This window comes from Metarhizium acridum (assembly GCF_019434415.1).
Source record: "Metarhizium acridum strain ARSEF 324 chromosome Unknown scaffold_555, whole genome shotgun sequence".
Taxonomy (NCBI): Eukaryota; Fungi; Ascomycota; class Sordariomycetes; order Hypocreales; family Clavicipitaceae; genus Metarhizium; species Metarhizium acridum.
Genome location: NW_027094039.1, coordinates 891504 through 912364, shown reverse-complemented (window position 1 = coordinate 912364; position 20861 = coordinate 891504). Strand labels below are relative to the sequence as shown.

General features: G+C 50.9%; 8 protein-coding genes across 11 annotated transcripts; 3 read left to right on the top strand and 5 right to left on the bottom strand.

Annotated features, from left to right (window-relative positions):
* Positions 1-4343: 4343 nt before the first annotated feature.
* J3458_018995 (uncharacterized protein) lies at positions 4344-6044 on the top strand. 2 transcript variants are annotated; one of them, XM_066121350.1, is made up of 4 exons: positions 4344-4514; positions 4574-5288; positions 5363-5406; positions 5478-6044. In XM_066121350.1, exons 2-4 carry the CDS (start codon positions 4635-4637, stop codon positions 5659-5661), a joined length of 882 nt encoding a protein of 293 aa, XP_065973707.1. In that variant the 5' UTR covers positions 4344-4514; positions 4574-4634; the 3' UTR covers positions 5662-6044. The 2 variants fall into 2 exon arrangements, with proteins under 2 accessions (XP_065973707.1, XP_065973708.1); XM_066121351.1 differs by having other exon boundaries at positions 4344-5288; positions 5363-5425.
* On the bottom strand, positions 6030-7091 carry J3458_018994 (uncharacterized protein; the record flags this gene model as incomplete). The annotated part of the gene is made up of 1 exon (XM_007810112.2): positions 6030-7091. The coding sequence occupies exon 1, from the start codon at positions 7035-7037 to the stop codon at positions 6030-6032; it is 1008 nt and encodes a 335-aa protein (XP_007808303.2). The 5' UTR covers positions 7038-7091.
* Positions 7092-7861: 770 nt separating this feature from the next.
* Positions 7862-9377, bottom strand: J3458_018993 (uncharacterized protein; the record flags this gene model as incomplete). The annotated part of the gene is made up of 2 exons (XM_066121349.1): positions 7862-9213; positions 9266-9377. 2 exons carry the CDS (start codon positions 9375-9377, stop codon positions 8090-8092), a joined length of 1236 nt encoding a protein of 411 aa, XP_065973706.1. The 3' UTR covers positions 7862-8089.
* Positions 9378-9462: 85 nt separating this feature from the next.
* On the bottom strand, positions 9463-10509 carry J3458_018992 (uncharacterized protein). Its single transcript, XM_007810110.2, has 2 exons — positions 10169-10509; positions 9463-10102 (listed from the first exon to the last, which is right to left on the bottom strand). Exons 1-2 carry the CDS (start codon positions 10434-10436, stop codon positions 10035-10037), a joined length of 336 nt encoding a protein of 111 aa, XP_007808301.1. The 5' UTR covers positions 10437-10509; the 3' UTR covers positions 9463-10034.
* Positions 10510-10636: 127 nt separating this feature from the next.
* J3458_018991 (uncharacterized protein) lies at positions 10637-13257 on the bottom strand. 2 transcript variants are annotated; one of them, XM_066121348.1, is made up of 4 exons: positions 12421-13257; positions 12259-12336; positions 11348-12193; positions 10637-11289 (listed from the first exon to the last, which is right to left on the bottom strand). In XM_066121348.1, exons 1-4 carry the CDS (start codon positions 12556-12558, stop codon positions 10900-10902), a joined length of 1452 nt encoding a protein of 483 aa, XP_065973705.1. In that variant the 5' UTR covers positions 12559-13257; the 3' UTR covers positions 10637-10899. The 2 variants fall into 2 exon arrangements, with proteins under 2 accessions (XP_065973705.1, XP_007808300.2); XM_007810109.2 differs by having other exon boundaries at positions 12259-13257.
* A 1954-nt stretch (positions 13258-15211) lies between these two features.
* Positions 15212-16743, top strand: J3458_018990 (uncharacterized protein). The gene has a single exon (XM_066121347.1). The coding sequence runs from the start codon at positions 15476-15478 to the stop codon at positions 15833-15835; it is 360 nt and encodes a 119-aa protein (XP_065973704.1). The 5' UTR covers positions 15212-15475; the 3' UTR covers positions 15836-16743.
* J3458_018989 (uncharacterized protein) lies at positions 15857-16741 on the bottom strand. The gene has a single exon (XM_007810108.2). It carries the CDS (start codon positions 16558-16560, stop codon positions 16018-16020), a length of 543 nt encoding a protein of 180 aa, XP_007808299.2. The 5' UTR covers positions 16561-16741; the 3' UTR covers positions 15857-16017.
* A 435-nt stretch (positions 16744-17178) lies between the features above and the next one.
* TAF5 (Transcription initiation factor TFIID subunit 5) lies at positions 17179-20744 on the top strand. Of its 2 annotated transcripts, XM_007810107.2 has the most exons (4): positions 17179-17633; positions 18028-18210; positions 18270-19075; positions 19135-20744. In XM_007810107.2, exons 1-4 carry the CDS (start codon positions 17490-17492, stop codon positions 20264-20266), a joined length of 2265 nt encoding a protein of 754 aa, XP_007808298.1. In that variant the 5' UTR covers positions 17179-17489; the 3' UTR covers positions 20267-20744. The 2 variants fall into 2 exon arrangements, with proteins under 2 accessions (XP_007808298.1, XP_065973703.1); XM_066121346.1 differs by having other exon boundaries at positions 17179-18210.
* The last annotated feature ends 117 nt before the right edge of the window (positions 20745-20861 follow it).

Below are 20861 nucleotides of genomic sequence, written 5' to 3'. Positions count from 1 at the left end.
ACGAAAGAATAGTCATAATAATGCAATGTAAATTACATTGTCCCCATTTTATATTTCTCATTAGCTTCATCTATGTATGGCGTTATAGATAGCTTGCAGCAACATCTTGTCTTTCTTGCCATGTGGCGGCGTTTTGCCGATCTTAGCCCATGTGCCGCGGCAGGTGCTCGCTTTTCGAATGGTAGGCGTCACTCGAATTCTCAGACCCAAAAATAACCACGGGTATCCCGCATGGACATTGAATAACTTGCCACATCGTCTGCTGTATAGTTATCGGCAGCTTCGAAAATATATCACTAGAGATTGCGTGCCGCATAGATACTTCGGCTTCCTCAAAAGCTTCGATTTGTGCGGGGGATCCCTCCCAGTCGACTCGAACCCCGATTCTCTCCCCTTTTCATGACGTGGACTGCCATTCACCCTCGTTGGCCCTCTGCTTCTGCAGGCGTTCTTGCGCCGCTGGATGCAGCCTTCTACTTTTTGGAGAGAACGGGACGCGCTGGTGTGACCTCTCGATGAGCTGCTTCTCCCGCATGCTACGATTTACGTCCGCCCATCAGATGGGCAGATAATGAGCCGACTCTGTCCTCTCCACATGACAGCTAGTACATCAGGACTACGCTGGGCCGTTCATGTCTCCGGCCAAGGGGGAGGGGAAGTTACAACGTGCAGGCAGATCTAGGTGGCATTGGTTCGCCGGTATGATGCTGGTCAATGAGTTTGGCTCGGCACCTGCCGCCAGTTACGATGCTGTACGGGCAGACTTTCGGCGTCTTTTGTGGGTTTCACTGCGTTCACTTGTGAAGTCACCTGCTTGTCCAGGCGGGAGATTCAAAGACAGAAGCATCTCGAACCCCCGAGAATTTTGTTACACCGGACCCACGGTTTGACAGGCCGTTTCTAAGATGGAGACCGGGGATCGCTTTCCTCCAACGGTCGTCGGAAAATCAGTGTTGAGTGTGGGCGGTCGAGATTCGCTGGAGCTCCCTTCTCCGTTTGAGCCAGGAAAGCTATCGAGCGGTGGAGAACTGGCTGGGCACGATAATTTCGCTACATGTCGAGCAGGAAGTCATGTCTTTTGCTCTGTTCGTTTGATCGCGGGCCTTGCCGATTGAAGATTGAAGAGACTCGATTCAACATATTCTGCAGGCGAGTGGATCAATATAGCCATGCTGCTACAGAACCTCCCCCCCTTTTTAGCCGATGTCGAAGCGTCTACGGAGTATTCACATACCATTAAGTACTTTTCTGACATGTCATATGTCGTACATGAGTTCAAGCAAGCATCATAGGGCTAAGCTGAGGAGGCTTGATAACACGGGCGGCATCTTGCTTGTGACTGTCACGGCTGCCTACCGAGTTGAGCGACGGATGAAGTCGACCCAGGTGTACGGAACGGTCTTCCAAATCAACATTGGCACATTAGGTGGAAATTATGCTATTACCAAGCTTCAGCTGTGCTTGGTGCTCCCCACGACAGTACACTCACAAAGTAGAAACAACCTGGCGGGAGTTGCTGTCATGCTAACGACCGATATGGGTCGATACTGTCTCAAACACTATCGGGGAAAAACTTCGACTTCTCCTTTTTACTTGGAGTTATATGCATGTCTCGCGGCACAAGGCTGCGGGCTGATTACTACAAGATCAGGCCGCGTGCCGCTGATCCTTGCATTTACGCGTCTTTGCTGATGTGGGCAGTGTTAGTTCTGCCTTATCATGCTTTTACCCTCAACCAGAACCCTGCTTCGAAACGATAAAAATCTGCAACAAAGAGATAGTATGTGATGCAAGGAGGCAGATATATCGTGGGGAGTGTATTATCGAGCCGCCAATCTATGTAGGGCTTCTGCGGGCTGAGACCTTTTTCCGACACGGGAATTTCGAACACTCAGCTGACGCAAAGGAACAGGTCTCGGCACAACATGTCAACCTGGGGTTGTATGTTACGCTGGTAAAACCGATCTTAGATCCATCTCCACAGTTTTGGTGAACTTCTGTAGCCTAACAAATGGCAGAAGAGCGTCTGATCATGCTGACTCGTTCAAGGTTGACCGGGCAGTATGAGCTTCAAGTCGAGGGAGAGGAGAGAGTCCGACCGATGGGGAAACAGATCTCGGGAAACAACAGTTACACTGCACGATGATATGGTCGTAATCCGAGCACGAACAGCCCGGACCGCCTCGGTGTGTCACGAGACCTGCTGCCATGCTGTGCGTCGCAAATTATACATGGGCCTCTCGTCTTCAGAGTCGGGTTGTTTGCTTGTTTGTTTTCTTCGTGCTGCATGTCTTGAATATCCACAGAGACATCTCCGGGCCCCCCCATTTCGATGTTGGCATACAAAGCCGGGCATTTGATGGGTCAAGATGCGTTGTGTTCCGCACGCGCAATGACTGTGTATATCGCGGGAGATGTTCATTTCTAGCGATGATCGTGACATCGGAATGTTCTGTCCCCCGCAATTACCGAGCCAATTGGGTGCAACCCTGTCCGCCATCGTGTCTTGGTTGAACGGGATGCTGGGCCATCAGTGTGCATGCCTTGCATGAGACGTTCTAATAGATATGCGGCTTTGAACTAGACAAGAAAGTGAGAGGCTGTGGAGGGATTCGGGGTGAAGGCACCGGAAAAAAACTTGTTTTGGTTAGTCCCAGAAGGACAAGCAAGCTGACTCTGCGGAGAGATACAGGCTGCATATAAGTGTGGCAACCGATGTTTTGATTTCTTTCGGCTGCTTTGCCCCCGTTCGTTCTAACCTTCCTCGTCGTTTGAAAGATTGGTATCATCACGACTGCTTGTCGATGAGTGACACTAATGCCTAACTTATTTCCAGATACCACCTTACTGCGAAACCCAAAGGTCGTTTTACTATGCGGTGCCCGCCCCTAAACTTTATTGCTTTACATTGTACGTTGGCAGTCCCTTCTCATATTTCGATTCCAACCGTCTCTGAGCAGGGACTTTTTTAGAAGACATCCTTGGTTAGTCAAATTATTTAAACATGGCTAACTGGTCGCAGATGCCTACATCTTTGTCATGGGACTGTTGTCCATACCGTTTCTGTACTTGTACGGGAACATATCTGCCATCGATGCCTACTTTATGGGTTCGAGTGCATCAACTGAGTCTGGACTCAACGTGTATGTTCTCGCCAGAGCTCCCAAATCGTATTTCGAATTTATGAGAGAACCTGTTCCGTGGCCTGCCCGGAGTTAACCATTCGTGTCGGTCTATAGTGTCAATCTGAATGAGCTGAAGCTATATCAACAGTTATACCTGTACTTTGCGACTCTATTTACACAGATAGGGTTTTGTGAACATCTTGCTAGTCGTTGTGCGGCTCTACTGGTTCAACAAACACCTTGATAACTTTGGTAAGACTTTCCATATCAATCGAAGACGCACGATGACTTAGAACAGTGCCGACGCCATGTTTCCAAAGGCCCTGCTTTCCTTCATGCCCGGAGAAGTGGCCCAGACTCTCAGGAAGACGCTCGCTTGGAATACGGAGAATCCAAAGCAACATCACCAGGCACGGATGTGGTAGCAGAAACGGAACCTCTGGCAAAGTAAGTGAAAGGGATGGTGTTCAACCAGGTGCCGAAAACGACGATGCTATTAGGGGGTCTTGTCAGGACTTGGAGAGTGAGGCCAGAGTATCTTTCCCTCCCTTCGTGGAAGATGCGGTTGATGCAAGTGCACCGCACATCTCTTTCGACTCGTCAGCGGACAAACTCAGGTATCCCAGAAGCGATTCCGTATTATACGTCCCTGGTCCACGAGATAGAGATCTCGGTAACGATACATGACCCGCCCTGGTGCTACAAGATGGCAACCATCTGACTCTTGCTGACAGGACATCCTTTGGTAGAGCTGACCGGTCCGAGATCAAAAAGCAAAGAAGGTATGTAGGACATGACTTGAGTCCGTCCCTTAACACAGCAATGTTACTTACCACGGCGCAGAGACCACAAGATATGGAGGAGACAACCACCGCCAACATCGCCTTCAGACCCTGGGCCCCCTTCGGGAGTCAAGATCTATAGACCGGGCCGCCGCTCTCGCATCGTCCATTTTTGTTATTGGCAGGGAGCCGACGCCTTCTCTAATCTCTAGAGAGCTCATAAGGCGTCGTCGAGCATCCGACGACATGCCATACTTGTCCACTGGCGCAAGCATTGGACGAAACTCGCGGTTCTATAATTTGACCAGGCAAGATCGCAGCGAGCTGGGGGGTATCGAGTACAGGAGTCTTAAACTGTTGCTCAAAATAGTCGTCGGTAAGTGTCGTTTCTCTGTTTTTTTTTTTTTGGGGGGGGGGGGGGGGGGGGGGGGGGAAGGGGAAGATGGGGGAGAACTGCTTGTTCGTCAACTGAGCGATGATGTCAAATCCCAGCCTACTATTTCGGCGTCCATCTAATCGGAGCCATCGGCCTGGTGGCCTGGATCCTGCATGCCGATTCCAAGTATGCCGCGCATCTTGACGAATTCGCGCAGGACAAAATCTGGTGGTATGTAGAAAGTCAACTTCGGAACAGAGCCAGGTGACTGTGTGACCAACTTCACTCAGGGCCTTTTACACCTCTCAAACTGCCGTTTGCAACCTAGGATTCACCCTCACGCCCGATTCAATGGTGTTCTTTCAAGACTCACCCTGGGTAATGTTCTGGCTCAGTCTTCTCACGTTTGCCGGCAACACGCTGTACCCGGTCTTCCTACGATTCATCTTGTGGACCATGTCCAAGGTTACGCCCCGAGGCTCCTCGATCCAGGAACCTCTTCAGTTCTTGCTCACTCACCCTCGCCGTTGCTACGCGCTCCTGTTTCCCGGCGGAACCACATGGGCGCTGTTCGGCATCATTATCGGCCTCAACTTCCTCGGCACTCTTATCCTCCTCGTGCTGGATCTGCATAACCCGGAATTCACACACTTGACCCTGGCCCAGCGAGTGGCCGCGGCCTTCTTCCAATCCGCCGCGGCGCGACACACCGGCGCAGCCTCATTTACTCTGTCGAATCTAAGCCCCGGTGCGCAATTCACTCTCCTGGTCATGATGTATATCTCCGCATTCCCCATCGCCATGAGCATTCGTTCCTCCAACATCTACGAAGAGAAGTCGCTTGGGTATTACGCGCAGGACCCGACGTACAACGAAGACAGAGGAGCGTCGTATTTACTCCAGCACATGCAGAAGCAGCTCGGTTTTGACCTGTGGTACATTTTTTTGGGGTTGTTTTGTTTGAGTGTCTCTGAGGCGAGTAAACTTGCGGATCCCAGTGAGCCGGTACGTTTCTTTCTTTTTTCCGGAGGGAAAGTTTCCATCGTCAAGTCAAGGGGCAAGTTGCTGACCGGAATGAGGCTTTTTCATTCTTTGCCATATTCTTTGAAGTGGTTTCGGCGTAGTAAGTTCTTTTCTTACTAGTATGGCGACTCCGTGTCGACAAACGTGTGCTGAGGCTGATTCGTTCCCCAGCGGTGGTGTTGGCTTAACCATGGGCTACCCCGACATTACTTCAGCCTTGTCGACAGAGTTTTCTACGTTTGGAAAGGTCGTCATGTGTGCCATGATGCTTCGTGGCCGGCATCGAGGGATGCCCTATGGTTTGGACAGGGCCATCATGCTCCCCGTCGAGCGGCTTGTGGAGCATTCTGCATAAGTTGGCTCGTCCTCAATGGGGGTACAACGGCTTACATCAGGTCTGACATTTTGCTATTTCCTTGTGCAAAGGTGATTGAGCACATACACAGATTGACGCCACCAGGTCGATTCCATGCAATAAACCTCTATTGTATCGTACCAAGTCTGCCAGCTATATTTGGAAAGGAATAAAATCATTTTACCAACTCACTTGTGCACATCAACCCCCGACTACAACACGGGAGTCTAGCATGTCGGCGTAAAAAGCAATCATGGGATAGACACTTTTACTCCGGAGACTGTACCCGCCACAGAGCAGGAGCACGTGCAAGCAGCAATTTCAACTTGACAACGTCCTGAAATGCAATATAGCCGTCTACCTGTTATTTACTTATTCTCCGACTCGTTATTTAGACGTCGATCCCACGGCTTATCATAAATGTTGGCCAAGTACCGGTCCGGATGACTGTCGATCCAGTCCACGATGTTCCTAAAGGCCAAAAAAGACGCCTCGTGGTCTTTAAAGTTGATCGCTTTGAAGCCGAAAACAAGGCCATCGACACCAGCTTCCATCAGCCTGTCGACGTACACGGACTGATCACCCGAAACGGTCCAGGCGTATGTTTTGCCAATCTCGCCCCTGCTGTTGGCGCCCCGTTTGAGCTCCGAGCAAACATAGAATCTCTCCTCGTTGCAGTGGCCGAACCGCGGCGTGGCCAAGTCGAAATATCCGTACGACATGACCCGACTGTCGGGTGCCGAGGGTCCGTACTTCCAAAAGGAAGCATTTACGTCTGCCAGCTCGCCCTCGAGAGAGATGGCCTCCATGTCGTTGATGTCGTCTTGGAGGGACGTGTAGGCACTCCCATTGACACTCTCGAGGTGGAACCCGTAGAGGACGTAGATGCCTTCGCTCTGAAGAATGTTGCGGGAGAAAGAGACCAGTCTGTCAAACGTGCAGCGAGCGTAGTGCGGCGTGCAAAAGTCCGGGCTCCGAAGGTCCAGCCAGACGAGGCAGATGTTTCTGCCCTCGACGCGATATTTGGCAATCTCTTTGAATAGATGATGCAGTCTATCCCCTGCGGTGCGGGCCTTGCCATCATAGTCGGCCCACCATCCGGTGTGTGTCCATCCCCGGACGGGGATGTACAAGGCGTTGGCTCCCATTTCCAGAGCATCCAGGGCATCTTGCTTGGTGAGTATTCTGTTGGCAATGGCGTAGAATGGCTTTGGGACTATGTCGGGCACGTAGCCCCCTCCTGTGAAGTTGTTTCTGTCGTACATGGAACCATTGGCGGCATCCTGCTTTGGATAGCTGGCGACGGGAGTGAGCCGGCCGAGCGAAGCCAAAGCCCAGAGGGCCCAGCGACCCGTGAACTTGGATACGACGACCATTTTGAGATTTTTGGGGTTGGGGGGATGTTTTCTGTCTGTAAGCAGGGAAAAGAGAGCAGTTGGCTGAGAATTCTGGCCGCTTGAAGAAATGCGGAGAGCCGCCTCGGCTTACACGACGACGGGTGGCTCATGACGATGCACTTTTTGGCTTCTGAACAAGCGTCAACTTGGGCAAAACTCAAAGCCAGCCACTAGGCAGCGGTCCATGTTGTGTAAGCAAACCTCTCGGTGCTGTAGGCTAGCTTGTTCGTCGAGCCCCCTTTGTAGAAGAGTTTGGCCTCCCATGTCCCTAGTCGATGACCATGCCTCGCAGTAAATTTCAAATTTCCGAACCGATTTCCAGCACCGCCTAGAAGTGTACTAGGTTGTATTCCACCAGCAGACTATAGCTGCAAATTGTTCAGTTTGGCTTTAGCCTTGAATTTAGGCGTCTTCATGCCGCCGTCCAAGAGAAAGTAGGACGAAAGGGGGTTAAATCGTGACCTAGCGGCGTGTATGGTTCCTTTGTTGGAGTCGGTCTGTCCACTGTGATAAACACCGCCACAAACCGAGTTTGTCCAAGAGAACATGGTGTTCGGTCTATTGTAGCTGGGCGTGTCGAGTCACGCCTGGCGGCACATGTACAGGTCGGTGAGTGCGCCGGTCCGGACTACGTTGGCCCCAAGGCTGCTGGTGGTCTGGATGCCAAATACAGGGATATCCGAGCAGGTTTCGCGACGAATAGGCAATACGTGAGACATTTTGTGCGTGCCTTTGGGTTTCTGTATTCTACACTGTGAATCGTGCGGAGCCTTGCGACACACGTACGGGAATGACTGGACGGCTTCAAAGTCCCATGATGCTGATGCAGAGGCGTTTGCATGCGGCAACTGTGATGGGGATAAATTTTGTACTATTTCTGTATATCATGGTATCATAACTCCCGGATAACCCAGTTCTCAGCGTGAATCCTCCCAGATCTCGAGGCAAGTCTCCCGCAGCCTGGGTGCAATGTTTGCCTGCCTCTCCCATAAGATGATGCGGTAAGCCGGGCAGCTCCCCGAAAAAGACATCTACTCCTCCTCACTCAGCATCTCCGAATCGGACAAACTGTCATCTGATCCACAAATGTCCATAGCATTTCCTTGTGAGATGTCGTCGTCTTCACCGTGACTGCCATCATCATCTAGTTCCATATAACGCGGTGGCTCTACCCTCAAAGTGTCTTGTTGCTTGTTATTATCTTCATGCATGTCGTCGTCGTCGTATTCCTCAATCTTGTCGAAGCAGAATATTTCCATGTCTGGAATATGAACGTCAACCGCATCGTCATCTCCGAAATGTTGTTCAAAGCTCTTCCTATCCATGGCCAATTCTACCTCTGGCAGGTCTTGTACTTCTTCATCGTCCACTGCCATATATACTCCCAGGTCGACAGTGTCATGCTGGCCATGGCCACCAACAATCTCCACGTCGTGGACAATGTTGGAATTTCCATATTCGTCGTAAATCGGCTGTGTATCCACGTGGTTGTTCATGTATATTTCGTCGGGGTGGTGTTGTTCGTCGTCCTCGTCACTGTCATAGATGTTGCTCGGTGCCAGGTCCCGAAACGAGACCGGGCCTTCGGAATCAGAAGGCTGCCAAGCACCCGGATCGGACAGGTCTGCAATAGGACCAACGACGGTTTCCAAGCTGTCGCGTCTAGCGTCAACGCATGTAGAGCCGCTCAGCGTATCATTGACTGCAGAGAGGGCGACCTCTTCACCGTCACTGCCGCCCTTATCGGCAGTCCACTCTGGCAGCAGGGACTCGCCGATGAATATGTTTTCGAGTTTGATGCCCAGCGCCAGAGCCTGACGCAACCTCCGATTGCTCTTGTCTCGAATCTGCTGCTGCAGAAACTCTCCCAACTTTTGAGCAAGCTGAAGGTGGAGGAGGTGCATTTGTATTGTGTTATGGAGGGACTCGTTCTCGGGGTCCCAATAGAGAGTGCTCCACGTAGGAAGACAGTCTGTGCCGATGTAAAGATGCTCGAGTTTAATGCCTTGTTCTCTTGCTAGTTGGAGACGATGGTTGGAGTGGTGTCGAAGCGCCTCGGCCAGTTTATAGGGAATCAAACCTAGGGGCAACGAGTTGTGCAGCGACTCGGACAGAGCTTCTATTCTGGCCGCCAGGTCTTGGGCGTCGTCACAAGCTGAAGCGCCGTGTTAGTTTTCATCATGTCGATAATTAATATTAAACCGTACCGCTGCCAGTTGCCGCTCGTGTGACTGTGCCACAAGCCTGGTCGCTGCCACGTCGGGGGCTTCCATTGCCGGGAAGCACAGATTCCTTGGTAGCGACTCCGGTGTGTACCATTGTAGGCCAATCATTTATTTTAGATGATGCATTCCCCAAGAGTTGATTAAAATGAACAAAAATGACTTGAAATAAACGAAACTTGGCTGAGGAAAGTGCAAAGTACCCCCGCGAGAACATTTGGATGGGGATTCTTTTTAGTCCCGATTTCATCTCTGGAAGAGGGGAAAGGGAAAAAAATAAAGGGAAAAAAAAAGAGGACGAGGAGGAAGAGAAAGTGGTGAAAAGAGCACGTCTACCAAGGTGGTTGCAACGAATAGCATGAAGCAATGGCAGTCACGGAGCTGCTTGCTATTCACGAGCACCCAATTTGGCACAATCCGCGACAGCACAGAATCCAAACAGACAATAGGATCCCGCCTCATTGATTTGTTCCTCTGCCATCTCCCAGCGTTGAGTCATCTCTTCACCATCAACACCACCCGCACGCATTTCAAAGTCGTCAGCACAACAAAAAGAAACAGTCATCAGTATAGTATTTCTCAACTTTTACCAGCCCCCAACGCCTTTCCGTGACCATGAAGGGAAATACACGCTAACCACCATATACCGTGTCGCAACAATCGTCGTGCAAAATGCCATGCCTGCCTCCCCACTACCCCCCTCATCGCATCGTAAAATGTTCAAGGGCAAAGAGCGTGGATTACTATCCGTTCATCACTGGATGTCCATTTCGTTCTCCCCATGTAGCTGCTTCTCAACCTCGGCGTCCATATCGGGCGCATCTACAAAGACTCATTAGTGCTGCCCTTGAAGAGAGACCCAAAAATCAGTCGCAAGTTCAAGCTCACCAAGCATCTGCTTCTCCCCCTCGGCCTCCATTTTTCTCTTGAGCGCATATCCCATCTTCTTCTCCAACTTCCTCGCCTTTTTGGCGCTCACTTTCGCTCGCGGACCGCTCGTGGGTAGGATTCCGGGTCTTGCGCCGCGGGCAACGTCCTGCTTTGAAATTTTGTTCCGGGCCAGTTCGCTGCGCTTTCTCCGGACCTTTTTGGCGGCGGCAGCGCGGGCGGCGAGCCGGTTCTTGGACGGGCCGTTGGGGTTTTTGACGGACGGCATGTTGATTTTGAGCCTCTTTTCTTGCGGCTCTGCTGCTGATGGTGTAGACAACGTGGAAAGAAAGAGCTGGTTCGACCCAACTTTCGGTCAGCGCAAAGAAAACCTGCCCCACTGTACAAGTTGCGGATGTGGATGGGCTCATCCCCCACTTGGTCACCAGCCAGACAACACACAGACCGCATCCGCCATGAACAATACGTATTGGCTTAGCGGACGTGGCAATCCGTCTTGACACCACTTCCTGGAGATCAGGAATGACATACTTCGATGGGCCACAGCCGGTAGACGATGAAGAAACTCGTGCAACTGCTATGCTCGTTATACTAAATAATACCCATGGGCTTGAAGCCAAATATAAAATTACCCATCACCAGTACGCCTCTTGCATGAATACCCAAAAACACTCAAGACAGAAAAATGACCAATCTCGATTCTTCTATACCCCTTCTCAAATCCTGACTCTTTACACCCGCCCGTGATTGTTCTTGCCGAGAGTGCTTGGTGTGTCTATGCTTGGACGGTCCAAGCTTCCTCTCAGCATAGCCTGACCCTCCCCACCCTCGTCATCGCTCATGAAGTCGTGTAGTTCAAATTGTTCAGCGTCTCTGAGCTGGCCCTCCTCGGCAGCATGTCCATTGGCGCGGGAGTGGCCGCTGGCAAAATCCTTGGTGTTGACATCAGGGTTGGCGAGGCGGTCGTAAAGGTGGATAAGCATGTTGGTGAACAAGAAAACGAGAAAAGCCAGCGAGTACATGATAAGGATGTACGAGACGCCGTCCATGCTGGATTGAGCAACGAGGTTCATCTGCTCCTCGGTGGCACCCATAAAAAGGAAGCCTGCAGCGTACAAAAGCTAATACCAGTTAGCAAGAGGAACCATGATAAAATCGACACCAAGGCAGTACACGTACAAAGACAGGAATGAATTGGAAGCTGTTCCAAGACCGTCCACTCTCTGATAGAGATTGTTTATCCTTCAAAACAAACGCAATCTCGATGATTCGGGTGAGTCCTGCGGCCATCAAGGTTTTCCCGAATGTGCTGTGTGTCATGGCACTAACCATCAACTCTTGAGGGTGTGCCGACATGGCCCAGCCAGTCACCAGGATGACGAAGCCGGGGATGAAGTTGCGCTTTGGATTGCCATCTCGATCCCTGCTAAGCCACATGCCCGCCAGGCCGGCACACCACCAGATGATGCCCATGGTTGTGTGCTGCCAGTCGTTCTTGACCCAAGCGGTCCCCCAGCGATGTTCAGTAAAGGTGTTGACGCAGCCCCAGGCTGCAATGACGGCGCTGTCAAAGAATTCCTGCGATCGTCCGGTCCGCTGCATCCAGATCTGGCCAACGAGAAGTATAATGGTCAAGATGACACCATAAGCGATAAAGGCGCCTCCCATGATGAAGTGGGCGGCACACTGGCCAACATGCTCGCCCTGGCAGAACCCGAGAGCTGTGATTCCTCCAAAAATCATCTGTGTCCACGACAACAGAGGCATCGCCTTTCCGATAATTGAATGGCATGGTCGGATCAGCTTTCTGATCTTACCATTCACGCCCTTCTCCCAGTGACCTTTCAAGTAGAGACCAAGAACCACCTGGCCAATCAAGAGAAGCTGCAGGATGTTGGCAAAGATGGAATGAATATTGTGGCTGACGAATTCTCGGCCGCCGTGGGCATGGCCCAAGAAGAAACCTAGGAGCGCAAGAGCCGAACCGAGAACTTGCGTAGGAACGTGCCATCGAGACTTGGTTATCTGAAGTATAGAGTTAGCAAAGTGGGCGGCTACAGACATTGTCCCATAGACAAAGTGCTTCTTACTCCTAGCACCATTCCGATAGGGAAGATGACACCGTAGGCAAACATGTTGATAAAAATGTGAATCCATAATGTCGTATCCTGTAGCACACGCGTCAGACCTCGCTCGGATTGATCCATTTTCCTGTCGGCTCACGTCCTCCTCGTCGATAATGGAGTACTAACCAGGGGATCCAAGGAGACGGTCTGTCCCTCGGGAATACCGCTGTCGCCGTGATGATCGTGTCCGTCGGCCATTTTCCCCAAAGTCGTTACGAGGAGGAAGAGGGACAAGACTGACCCTCTCGCCAAAGGGTCGCCCATGACCGTGTTTCGAGTTGATGGGCTCGGACCCTCCGGATGACGACCTGAAATGCGTCGGTCGTGGAGGCCTGTGGAGTTGGAGCTGAGACGGTCGCGGCGTGAGGCTGTCAGGAGTTGGGACGATGGGGCGAATGAAAAAATGGCCTATTCCAAAGTTTCGTGGCAAGGCTACAGGCAGAACAACTGAATGTCTACGCCGCTGGGCCGTATTCTTAATCAACAATCAATCAACGAGAAGCGGAGAGTCGAGGAATGGCATGGAGGGAGAAGAGGAAGGGATCCAAGTTCTCTGGTTGGTCCGCAGCAAGCGAGTACATGTCACTACTACAGGAAAAATACGGGGTGCTGCTGGCTACGCCTGCATAGCCTGTGCCAGCACCTAAAACTAATCACCTGTTGGTAATAGGGCACAGGATACAGGAAGGGAGGGGCCCCAAGAAAAAAAGTCAAGTACCAAAAAAAAAAGGAATCCAAGCACTGGCCCAGGAATCGAACGCAGATCTGCCTTCCCAAAGGACACATACGAATCTTGCAGGCCACCTGGCATCATCCTGGGCCATGATAGCTCATTGGAATACGTTCATAGACTCTACAGTTGTCCAAGAGGGCTATTTTAATCGAGCAGAGAAAACGAGGAGAAAGGATAACTTTTGCTTCCCGAAAAAAAAGATTCCCAAGCTGGATCTGCTGCCTCTTGCGGGCGGGGTTGGCGTTGCAGGCCCCCCGTGTGTCAATAGCAACATGAATGCAAGCGGTTGACCACTCAATGGCACCAGGATGGGTGCAACAATACCGTTGACCCCTCATCTGATGCCGTGCGACAGTCCAAACGAATAGAACTTGGTGTCCCAATGGCCACTTACTCAGGAATCGCAAGGCCTCAACTTGAATGACCACTGAAGCGGACTCCGAAAACGGAAGGACGTGAGAGTCAAAGTTAACATGTAACACTGACTTGTCAACGGGCCGCAGCAGCTAAATGGACATGGCTCAGGCCCACGTAAGCTTCTCAGGCCCCAGGTGCCATTCCGCAGATCCCTGTTGGTGCTGGAACACGCACAGTACGGAGTACAGTGCATGTACTTTTGTGGGGAGGGTTTTCGTGCCGAATGTTGCCGTCGACTCCTGCACAACGCCAAATCTGCAAACAGCACCATCGCCACAATCAAGACCGAAACAAAGTCACCGCTCCGGCATCCGAGGACGCTGAAGCAGACCGCTGTCGGATACCAAAGGCGCAAGCACTTCTGCTTATTTCCTGCCACAATCCGCACACTCCATCGTAAACCGACAATTGCCTCGCATACACAATCACATGGCAACCACGTCTGTACTAGCATTCATGTGTCAAACAGCCGATCAAGAAGCATGTTTGCCAGAGGCAGAATCTTCTTGAGCTCCACGGCGTTGTGGTCTCTGACTGTATCGGTCATCTCGCTTTTCCGGATATGCACTCCTTCCGCAACATCCCTATCTCAAGTGCCGTAGAATCTCCACAGCTTGGGAGCAACAATTCTTCGCCCTTGTATAATCTCCAAGCTGCTATGTAACAGACCCATCTCATACATGATATAATGCCGTCTCTCGTCAGCGTTCTCACCATTCGTCAGCGTAGTCCAACATGCCGCACATTGCGCAATATAAATCGAGGGCTTCCTTGCTACTTACTGGCACTCTAGCAACGCCGGATGGCTTCATTGAACTCAAAATGTCCTTGAAGTGCTCTTCCTGACATCACGTAGCATGTGCCAAGGTCTTGAGAAGACCGATGCTCTGCTAGACAGACTGGCCAACGCATAGTAAAGGTTCAGCGAAGCCTTCACTGTCTGACAACACTTGAATACTGCCCGCTTTCAGGGTACATCTTTTGGACCTACCGAAGAGGAAGGATCCTTATATTACGACTAGACAAATATAGTGCTACTATTAAGCCGAGGCCTGGTAATGCTTGGGTGCCAATCGGCCACAACCCCGACAAGGATGTTAATACCGACCTGACTGCAAGAATACTACGAAACGGCAGCTTTGGCGGAAACTATGGGGCACAGCCGGTACCATTGTATTACATCGACGTGCTTATACCGGATGATCAATGAAGTCCAAGTTGATTTCCAAATGTTGTCCATGATCTGGTGATGCTCTATTCCGTCTGTTACCATGCTTACACACGAGACAAGGATGGTCCTTACAATTCCCTTCACTCCATGTCAATACGGTTCACACCATTGATTGAACCAATTGCTGCGATGAATTTACAAGAAAAGGCATTCCTCACTCTGTACCGGCCCAACTGCCTCCTTGCCTGTGCCCGCTTCAAGCCCCGACCAAGCAATTGTTTCCTCAGACTGTTCGCAAGACACGGCTTGAAATTTGCTTCTCTCAATGAAGAAAAAGAATAAGAGGATATATCGAATTGTTGCGGACCCAAAACCTCGTAGATTGTGACAGCTGACTCGCTTCTATCATCTAGATGCATACACCTCTTCGGACTGCGCCGGCTCTGCCAAAACTACTACATGTCATCAGTGAATCCAAAAAGTTTGTCGTGCAATGCATAGCCAACGATGGAGAAAGTCACAGCCCATTAAGAAGATGGAAAGTAGGTGCACTATTATTCGTATGAACTGTGTTCAGTGCCACACACTGTGATTTGATTGCTTTACAATCTCGTCAAGCTAGACCTCGCACCAAGTCTTCTGTCCAACTTGAAGATGAATTTGCCAACATCTCCAGGCAAACAAGCCTCGTGTTCATTTCATATTTCTTGACCATCTTTTTGCCAAACTTCAGAGCCTCGCGTCTCCCCAAAGTTGACGGCCGCTTCACCAACAAAAAAGACACTTCAACAAATACCTTCATCAACAGGTACAAGTGTCGCGTCAAGAGACTTGTACATCATCTTCACGAATCGAGAATCATGTACATATTTCATCGCTCGGGAATCATCAATAGGCTTGCCATGCCATTGCTCGCGTCGACCGACCATCAGATCTATACCCGTGAGCCGGAGCTTACCCCCGAAGCGCGATATGGCATCATGATAGCACTCGCCATTTCCAGCGGCGCATTCTTCGTGGCATGTATAGGCCTGACTATTTCAATGTGCGACTGGCGAATGAGATACTTGCATTTACGAAAGGAACTTGACGAGCGTGGATATGGCATGGCAGCGAGACCCTCGGCACAACAAGACAACCAGGCGGGAGAGACGCAGGGCGGAGAGGTCCAGTCCCAGGCAACAGAGGAAGCGGCACCCAGAGCATCCGGAGCCTTGTAGCTTTCAGTGGTATGAAGCAGGAACAGGACATGAGAGCTCGGGATACATCAAGCTTGGGTTCGCAGCAGAGCATATCAACGCCAAATTTCAGTCTCCTATTGTTCGCCCCAAACGCCTGTCGCTAATCACCGTGTGATATTTCACCTAACAACAACACAATCCATTCATACAAGCTCTTGTCGTTATGATCCAGTCCCATTCTGCTGCTTCTGCAAGAATTCTTTGGCATCCTGCCAGAGCTCTGCCTCCATATCGCGTTCTACTCTCGTGCTCCGACTATTCAGCCAGCCAACGTCTAGGTTTCCCACCGTTCCCACGCCATTTGGCTTCAGAGATGCCTTGGTAGCCCCATTGGGATCTTGACGCAGTGAATTCGACAGACGCACGATCCCGGCTTCTTCTAGCGCCATGATCTGCCGCTTCATTCTCACGTCTATGCTGTGCAGTGTTGTGAGGAATGTATCAGTGGCGGACTTGAATGCTTCTTTTTGAGCGGGCGGATCTAGGGATGAGGCCTCGCCATTGGGTGGTGAGGTGCTTGATGCTTGTGTGGTCAGGGCGTTGAGAGCGGTGGCGGTTTGACTCATGAGTTGGGCGATTGACTTGTCGATGGCATTTAGTTGGTGAATGTTCTCTTCAATGGTGAATGGCTCAGAGACCCGACTTTGTTGGGGCTGGCCATCTTGGCACATGATGAGATCGTTTGGTGACGCTATGTTATTCATGGGATAGATCCTGCACGCCTTTGTTCAGACGGAGGCTATAATTCTGTTCTCGGTGGAGATGGCGTTTCGCGAACTTTATCAAGCGATGATGCCCGGGAGACAAATAATAGTCTATGAATTTAAATCTGATGTCAAGATATTTTTCAGGTTATCTTTTCAGATAAATGTTGACAAAGACAACCGTGGAAGATGAGAGTTGTGATGTTCGATTGAGCTAAATCTCCCACTGCATGGTCTGCATGGGTCTAGGCAGGCACAACAGTAGTGGGGCCGGGCATCTCAAAGTACCTAGGTACTCAGGTCCCCAGAGCAGAGGCGCCTGTCATCGCCTGACAAAAAAATAAAATAAAATAAAATAAGAAATATAAAATATATTTAATAAAAATACTGTATTATATGTATATGAAGAAATTTCTATAGAATTAAATTAAAGCACGAGGTTTACTTTTAATAATAAGCGGATTTTTTATTCGCTTTTTTCGCGGGAAGCAATGTAATGCAACTCCATCCCAGTACCCCGGTACCTACCTCGGCGCCTAAACACCGGCAAAACTAAAGTTCTAGCTCTCACCCAACAACTGTACGCGCCCAACTCAAACTGCTCGGGCAATATAAAGTTGAAGCTGAAGCTCAACTCACTAAAGCACTCGGCAACCAAACAAATTTGAGGTTGGCGGTCACGATTTCGGAGCACCCGCTCGCACACTGAGGGTGAGGTGCACGTACGCTTGTTGCAAGAGAGATAGGCCTGCCGACCCCGAACATTGCGGACCGCGTTACCTGCACCCTCTCTGGGACTCACCTGCCACCAGACGATCAGATCAGTTTCCGTTTCCCATCTCGCACCATCTCGTCGTATATTCTTCACATCAGCATTTTCACACTCCATTTGGAATCCTTCTGTTCGACTCAGTCTCGAGTAGGCCATAATGAGCGGGCAACCTCCGGCTGGCGCGCCAGCTGCCAGCTATGCCGCGCAGCCGGCAACCTCACCAGCTGGCCCAGCACCAGTAACAGGTGGCAATGCAGGTACCACCGGCGGTGCCATGTCAAACCAGAATCTCAACCAGATAGTAAGCGAGCGCAGAACCCTTTGACTCTTCATTTCATGAGCCGCATCGTAACCGCCAACTGTTCCCGCTTGATTTTGCGTTCCTTCGTTCCCTCCTACCATTGCTTTCTCCCGCTTCACATGACCACGTCGGTCTCATTCCTCGATTCTGCTGCGCCCTGCTTCATCTCACGATTTCGCCGTCTTCTATAGCTGTTCTATTGGCAACCCGCCCCTGCGATGAGTAGCATTCAAAATGACAGTCTATGGCGTTGTTCTTGTGAGCATCAAGTCCTGCCCATGTCCTAGTGGGATATTGGATGTCACAACCTGAACTGTTTCCTTATCTGCAACTTCTTTCGCCAGTTGCCGAAATTTGTCTTGGAAACTGAATGCTGACCATTGGCCTTTGCTAGGTCACCGACTATCTGCTGAAGAGAGGCTTTAATCGCACTGAGGAGGTATTTCGACAAGAGTCCAAACACTTGGGACCAGATGGAAAGCCCATCCAGCAACTAGCCAATATTGGTCCCAAGAAGTACCAGAAAGCCTTTAAACTTTTAAAGGAATGGGTAGACAACAATCTAGAACTCTACAAGGTAAGTCTTCCATGTATCAATGTCGTGTCGTCTTATTCACCATTGACGCTGTGGAGTAGTTTGAGCTGTCGAAGCTCCTCTGGCCCATGTTTGTATACGCCTTTCTTGAACTTGCTGGACATGGCTACACAGAAGACGCGAAGACTTTTCTCAAGGAATTGAGCAATTATTTCCAACCTGCACATGCAGACGACCTCAAGACATTCTCCACAATAACATTGCCTCAGCATGTCGCCGAGAACCCTACTGCGAAACTGTACAAGGAAAACAAGTACCGAATACCACTGAACCAACACGCTACGGGGGATTTATTCAACTTTTTGGAGAGAGAGTCCGAGCAAGGGGGGTCCGTCATTCGCCAGCTTCTTGTTACCTATTGCCAAATTGACTCAACTGCCCGTGGCCCCATTACTCCTTTCAGCTTCGAGGCCGTCTTCAGGCGCTCCAAGAACGCTGATATCGAGGAAATTGATGCCAAGGAGGGCATTCCTGGGGTCAATATCGGCCTTTCGAACAAGGACATCCTCGACCCGGCTCAGCCGCTTAAACTGGGACCTTTGCCAATGGATCCTGATCTGCGAGATGATGTACGTGCCGAGATTGAGGATGAGGAAAAGCGAAACCCACCTGCAGAGGGCACGAATAGCATGCTGGAGGACTTTGACCAGAAGATTAAACGCGAGGAAGATGCAGACGCCCCCAGCAGAGCCGATCTGCCATTGCCTCCTTCAAGGCCTCGAGACATTATGCTCGAGATGCAAAAGGTCCGAGAAAATCGAGACCGGTTTAAGATTGACGGTCGTACGGGCGGCATTGGAACATCCGTCAGTGCTTGCATGTTTACGTTTCACAATACGTTTGGCACGTGAGTTATCATCGTTTCGTACCAAAAAAAGGCTCTGCATGTCTAACAGTTACCATCAGCGTGTCATGCATGGACTTCTCTGATGACGGGCAGCTAGTCGCGGCTGGCACCAGCGAGTCTTATATTCGCGTTTGGTCCCTTGATGGCAGGGGTCTTCCTACAATGAATGCGCACGAAAAGGACGCCAAGTTTAACAGTCGCAAACTGATTGGGCATGCTGCACCAGTATACGACGTTTCCTTCTCCGAGTCAGCATCTGGTCCCGCTCAGAGGCTGTTTGGTGACGAAGGCCGACACAACCCTGCAATGGACGGCAGGCCGAAACTCCTGCTCTCGTGCTCAGCCGACGGCCATGTGCGACTGTGGTCTTTGGAGTCTTGGGCCTGTCTCTGCCTATACAAGTCTCATGATGGCCCCATTTACCGCACGCTTTGGGGCCCACACGGGCACTACTTCATAAGCGGCGGTTACGACAAGGTGCTGCGTGTTTGGATGCAAGATCATGCTTCACCACAACGCCTCTTGGTGGGACACGACACTGCCATATCCGCTATTGCTTGGCACCCAAATGGCATGTATGTATTCTCTGCGTCGGATGAGACGGATAAATCTATTCGTATGTGGTCCGTGGTGACTGGAGCTTGTGTACGAGTTTTTGCCGGCCACACTGATCACATCACGGCTCTTGAGTGCGCTCCAAATGGAAAGATTTTAGCCAGCGCCGATTTGGCGGGCAACATCTTCTTCTGGGATCTTGCCAAAGGGACTCGTATCAAGCGTTCCCGTGGCCATGGACGCGGCGGTATTTGGTCTCTGAGCTTTAGTGTGGAATCCAACGTCCTCGCTTCCGGCGGTCAAGACGGTACAGTCCGGCTATGGGACGTTGAAGAGCCAGTTGACCCTCACAAGGCGGCTGCCCACGCTGGTTTGGAGGCCGCGGCCGCTTCTGCAGCCCCCGATGGTGCTGCTGTGACTGGTGCGGCCACGGATGCCTCTCGTGCGAATGCAGCTGCAGGGCAATCTACCGGTGTTCCAACCTCTACTGGAACGCAGAAGAGGAAGGGCAAAGAAGTCATGGTAACCCATGATCAAATCAGTGCCTTTCCCACCAAGAAGACGCCTGTCATGAGAGTCAAGTTCACGCGAATGAATCTTGTTATGGTCGGTGGCTGCTACGACCCCGAACGATAGGGCTGTTCGGTTGTAGACTCGCCAATGTTGACGAATCGGTCATGGTTATGCGACAGTATGCTGCCCTCCCGAACTCGGTCATTGGCGGCACGACGAGTCGCTAAGCGCAACAATAGGAGGAGGTTTAACCGTGAAAATGGAGAAAGCAAAGCAAGTGGCAGAGTGGCATGCAAGGCGTAGGGGCATTTTGGTGGACTGCAATCGGCGTTCTCGGCTGGTAACTTGTATCATGGATAGGGATTGAAAAGGGGCTGTGACGGAGCATCAGCTGTCCTGATTACCCCAGTGTAATTGTATAGATAGATACCTCGGTAATTGAGGCATATTTAGGGCTTCAGCATATTAGCTGTTGGTTTTGGAACCTGTTGTTGTTGATGCTTCCACGTTGCCCCATGAGGGCTCCAATAATTATCCGAAAAGCTCTGGACGGGTCAAGTACCGGACGGAAGCCGCGCATAAAGTGGGGCCCAAGGTCAAGGTCCAATGCGGAGCTTTACGCAAGTGTGACCACCGACACTGACGTTTGCTCTGTGGCCGTCTTGAGCATCACCCTTTGCCAACATCGTCATCCTACATCGGCCTCTCTCTTCACCTC

Bases quoted from the DNA above. Each gene is read 5' to 3' on its own strand.
- TAF5 (XM_007810107.2), top strand. From the start codon at position 17,490: ATGAGCGGGCAACCTCCGGCTGGCGCGCCAGCTGCCAGCTATGCCGCG. The intron at 17,634-18,027 runs GTAAGCGAGCGC...GGCCTTTGCTAG, and splicing joins ACCAGAATCTCAACCAGATA to GTCACCGACTATCTGCTGAA. The intron at 18,211-18,269 runs GTAAGTCTTCCA...GCTGTGGAGTAG, and splicing joins ACAATCTAGAACTCTACAAG to TTTGAGCTGTCGAAGCTCCT.
- J3458_018995 (XM_066121350.1), top strand. From the start codon at position 4,635: ATGGTGTTCTTTCAAGACTCACCCTGGGTAATGTTCTGGCTCAGTCTT. The intron at 5,289-5,362 runs GTACGTTTCTTT...GACCGGAATGAG, and splicing joins TTGCGGATCCCAGTGAGCCG to GCTTTTTCATTCTTTGCCAT. The intron at 5,407-5,477 runs GTAAGTTCTTTT...TTCGTTCCCCAG, and splicing joins TTTGAAGTGGTTTCGGCGTA to CGGTGGTGTTGGCTTAACCA.
- J3458_018992 (XM_007810110.2), bottom strand. From the start codon at position 10,436: ATGCCGTCCGTCAAAAACCCCAACGGCCCGTCCAAGAACCGGCTCGCC. The intron at 10,103-10,168 runs GTGAGCTTGAAC...GAGTCTTTGTAG, and splicing joins GGGGGAGAAGCAGATGCTTG to ATGCGCCCGATATGGACGCC.
- J3458_018991 (XM_066121348.1), bottom strand. From the start codon at position 12,558: ATGGGCGACCCTTTGGCGAGAGGGTCAGTCTTGTCCCTCTTCCTCCTC. The intron at 12,337-12,420 runs GTTAGTACTCCA...CGTGTGCTACAG, and splicing joins CCGTCTCCTTGGATCCCCTG to GATACGACATTATGGATTCA. The intron at 12,194-12,258 runs GTAAGAAGCACT...TCTATACTTCAG, and splicing joins CTATCGGAATGGTGCTAGGA to ATAACCAAGTCTCGATGGCA.
- J3458_018989 (XM_007810108.2), bottom strand. From the start codon at position 16,560: ATGAATAACATAGCGTCACCAAACGATCTCATCATGTGCCAAGATGGC.
- J3458_018990 (XM_066121347.1), top strand. From the start codon at position 15,476: ATGTACATATTTCATCGCTCGGGAATCATCAATAGGCTTGCCATGCCA.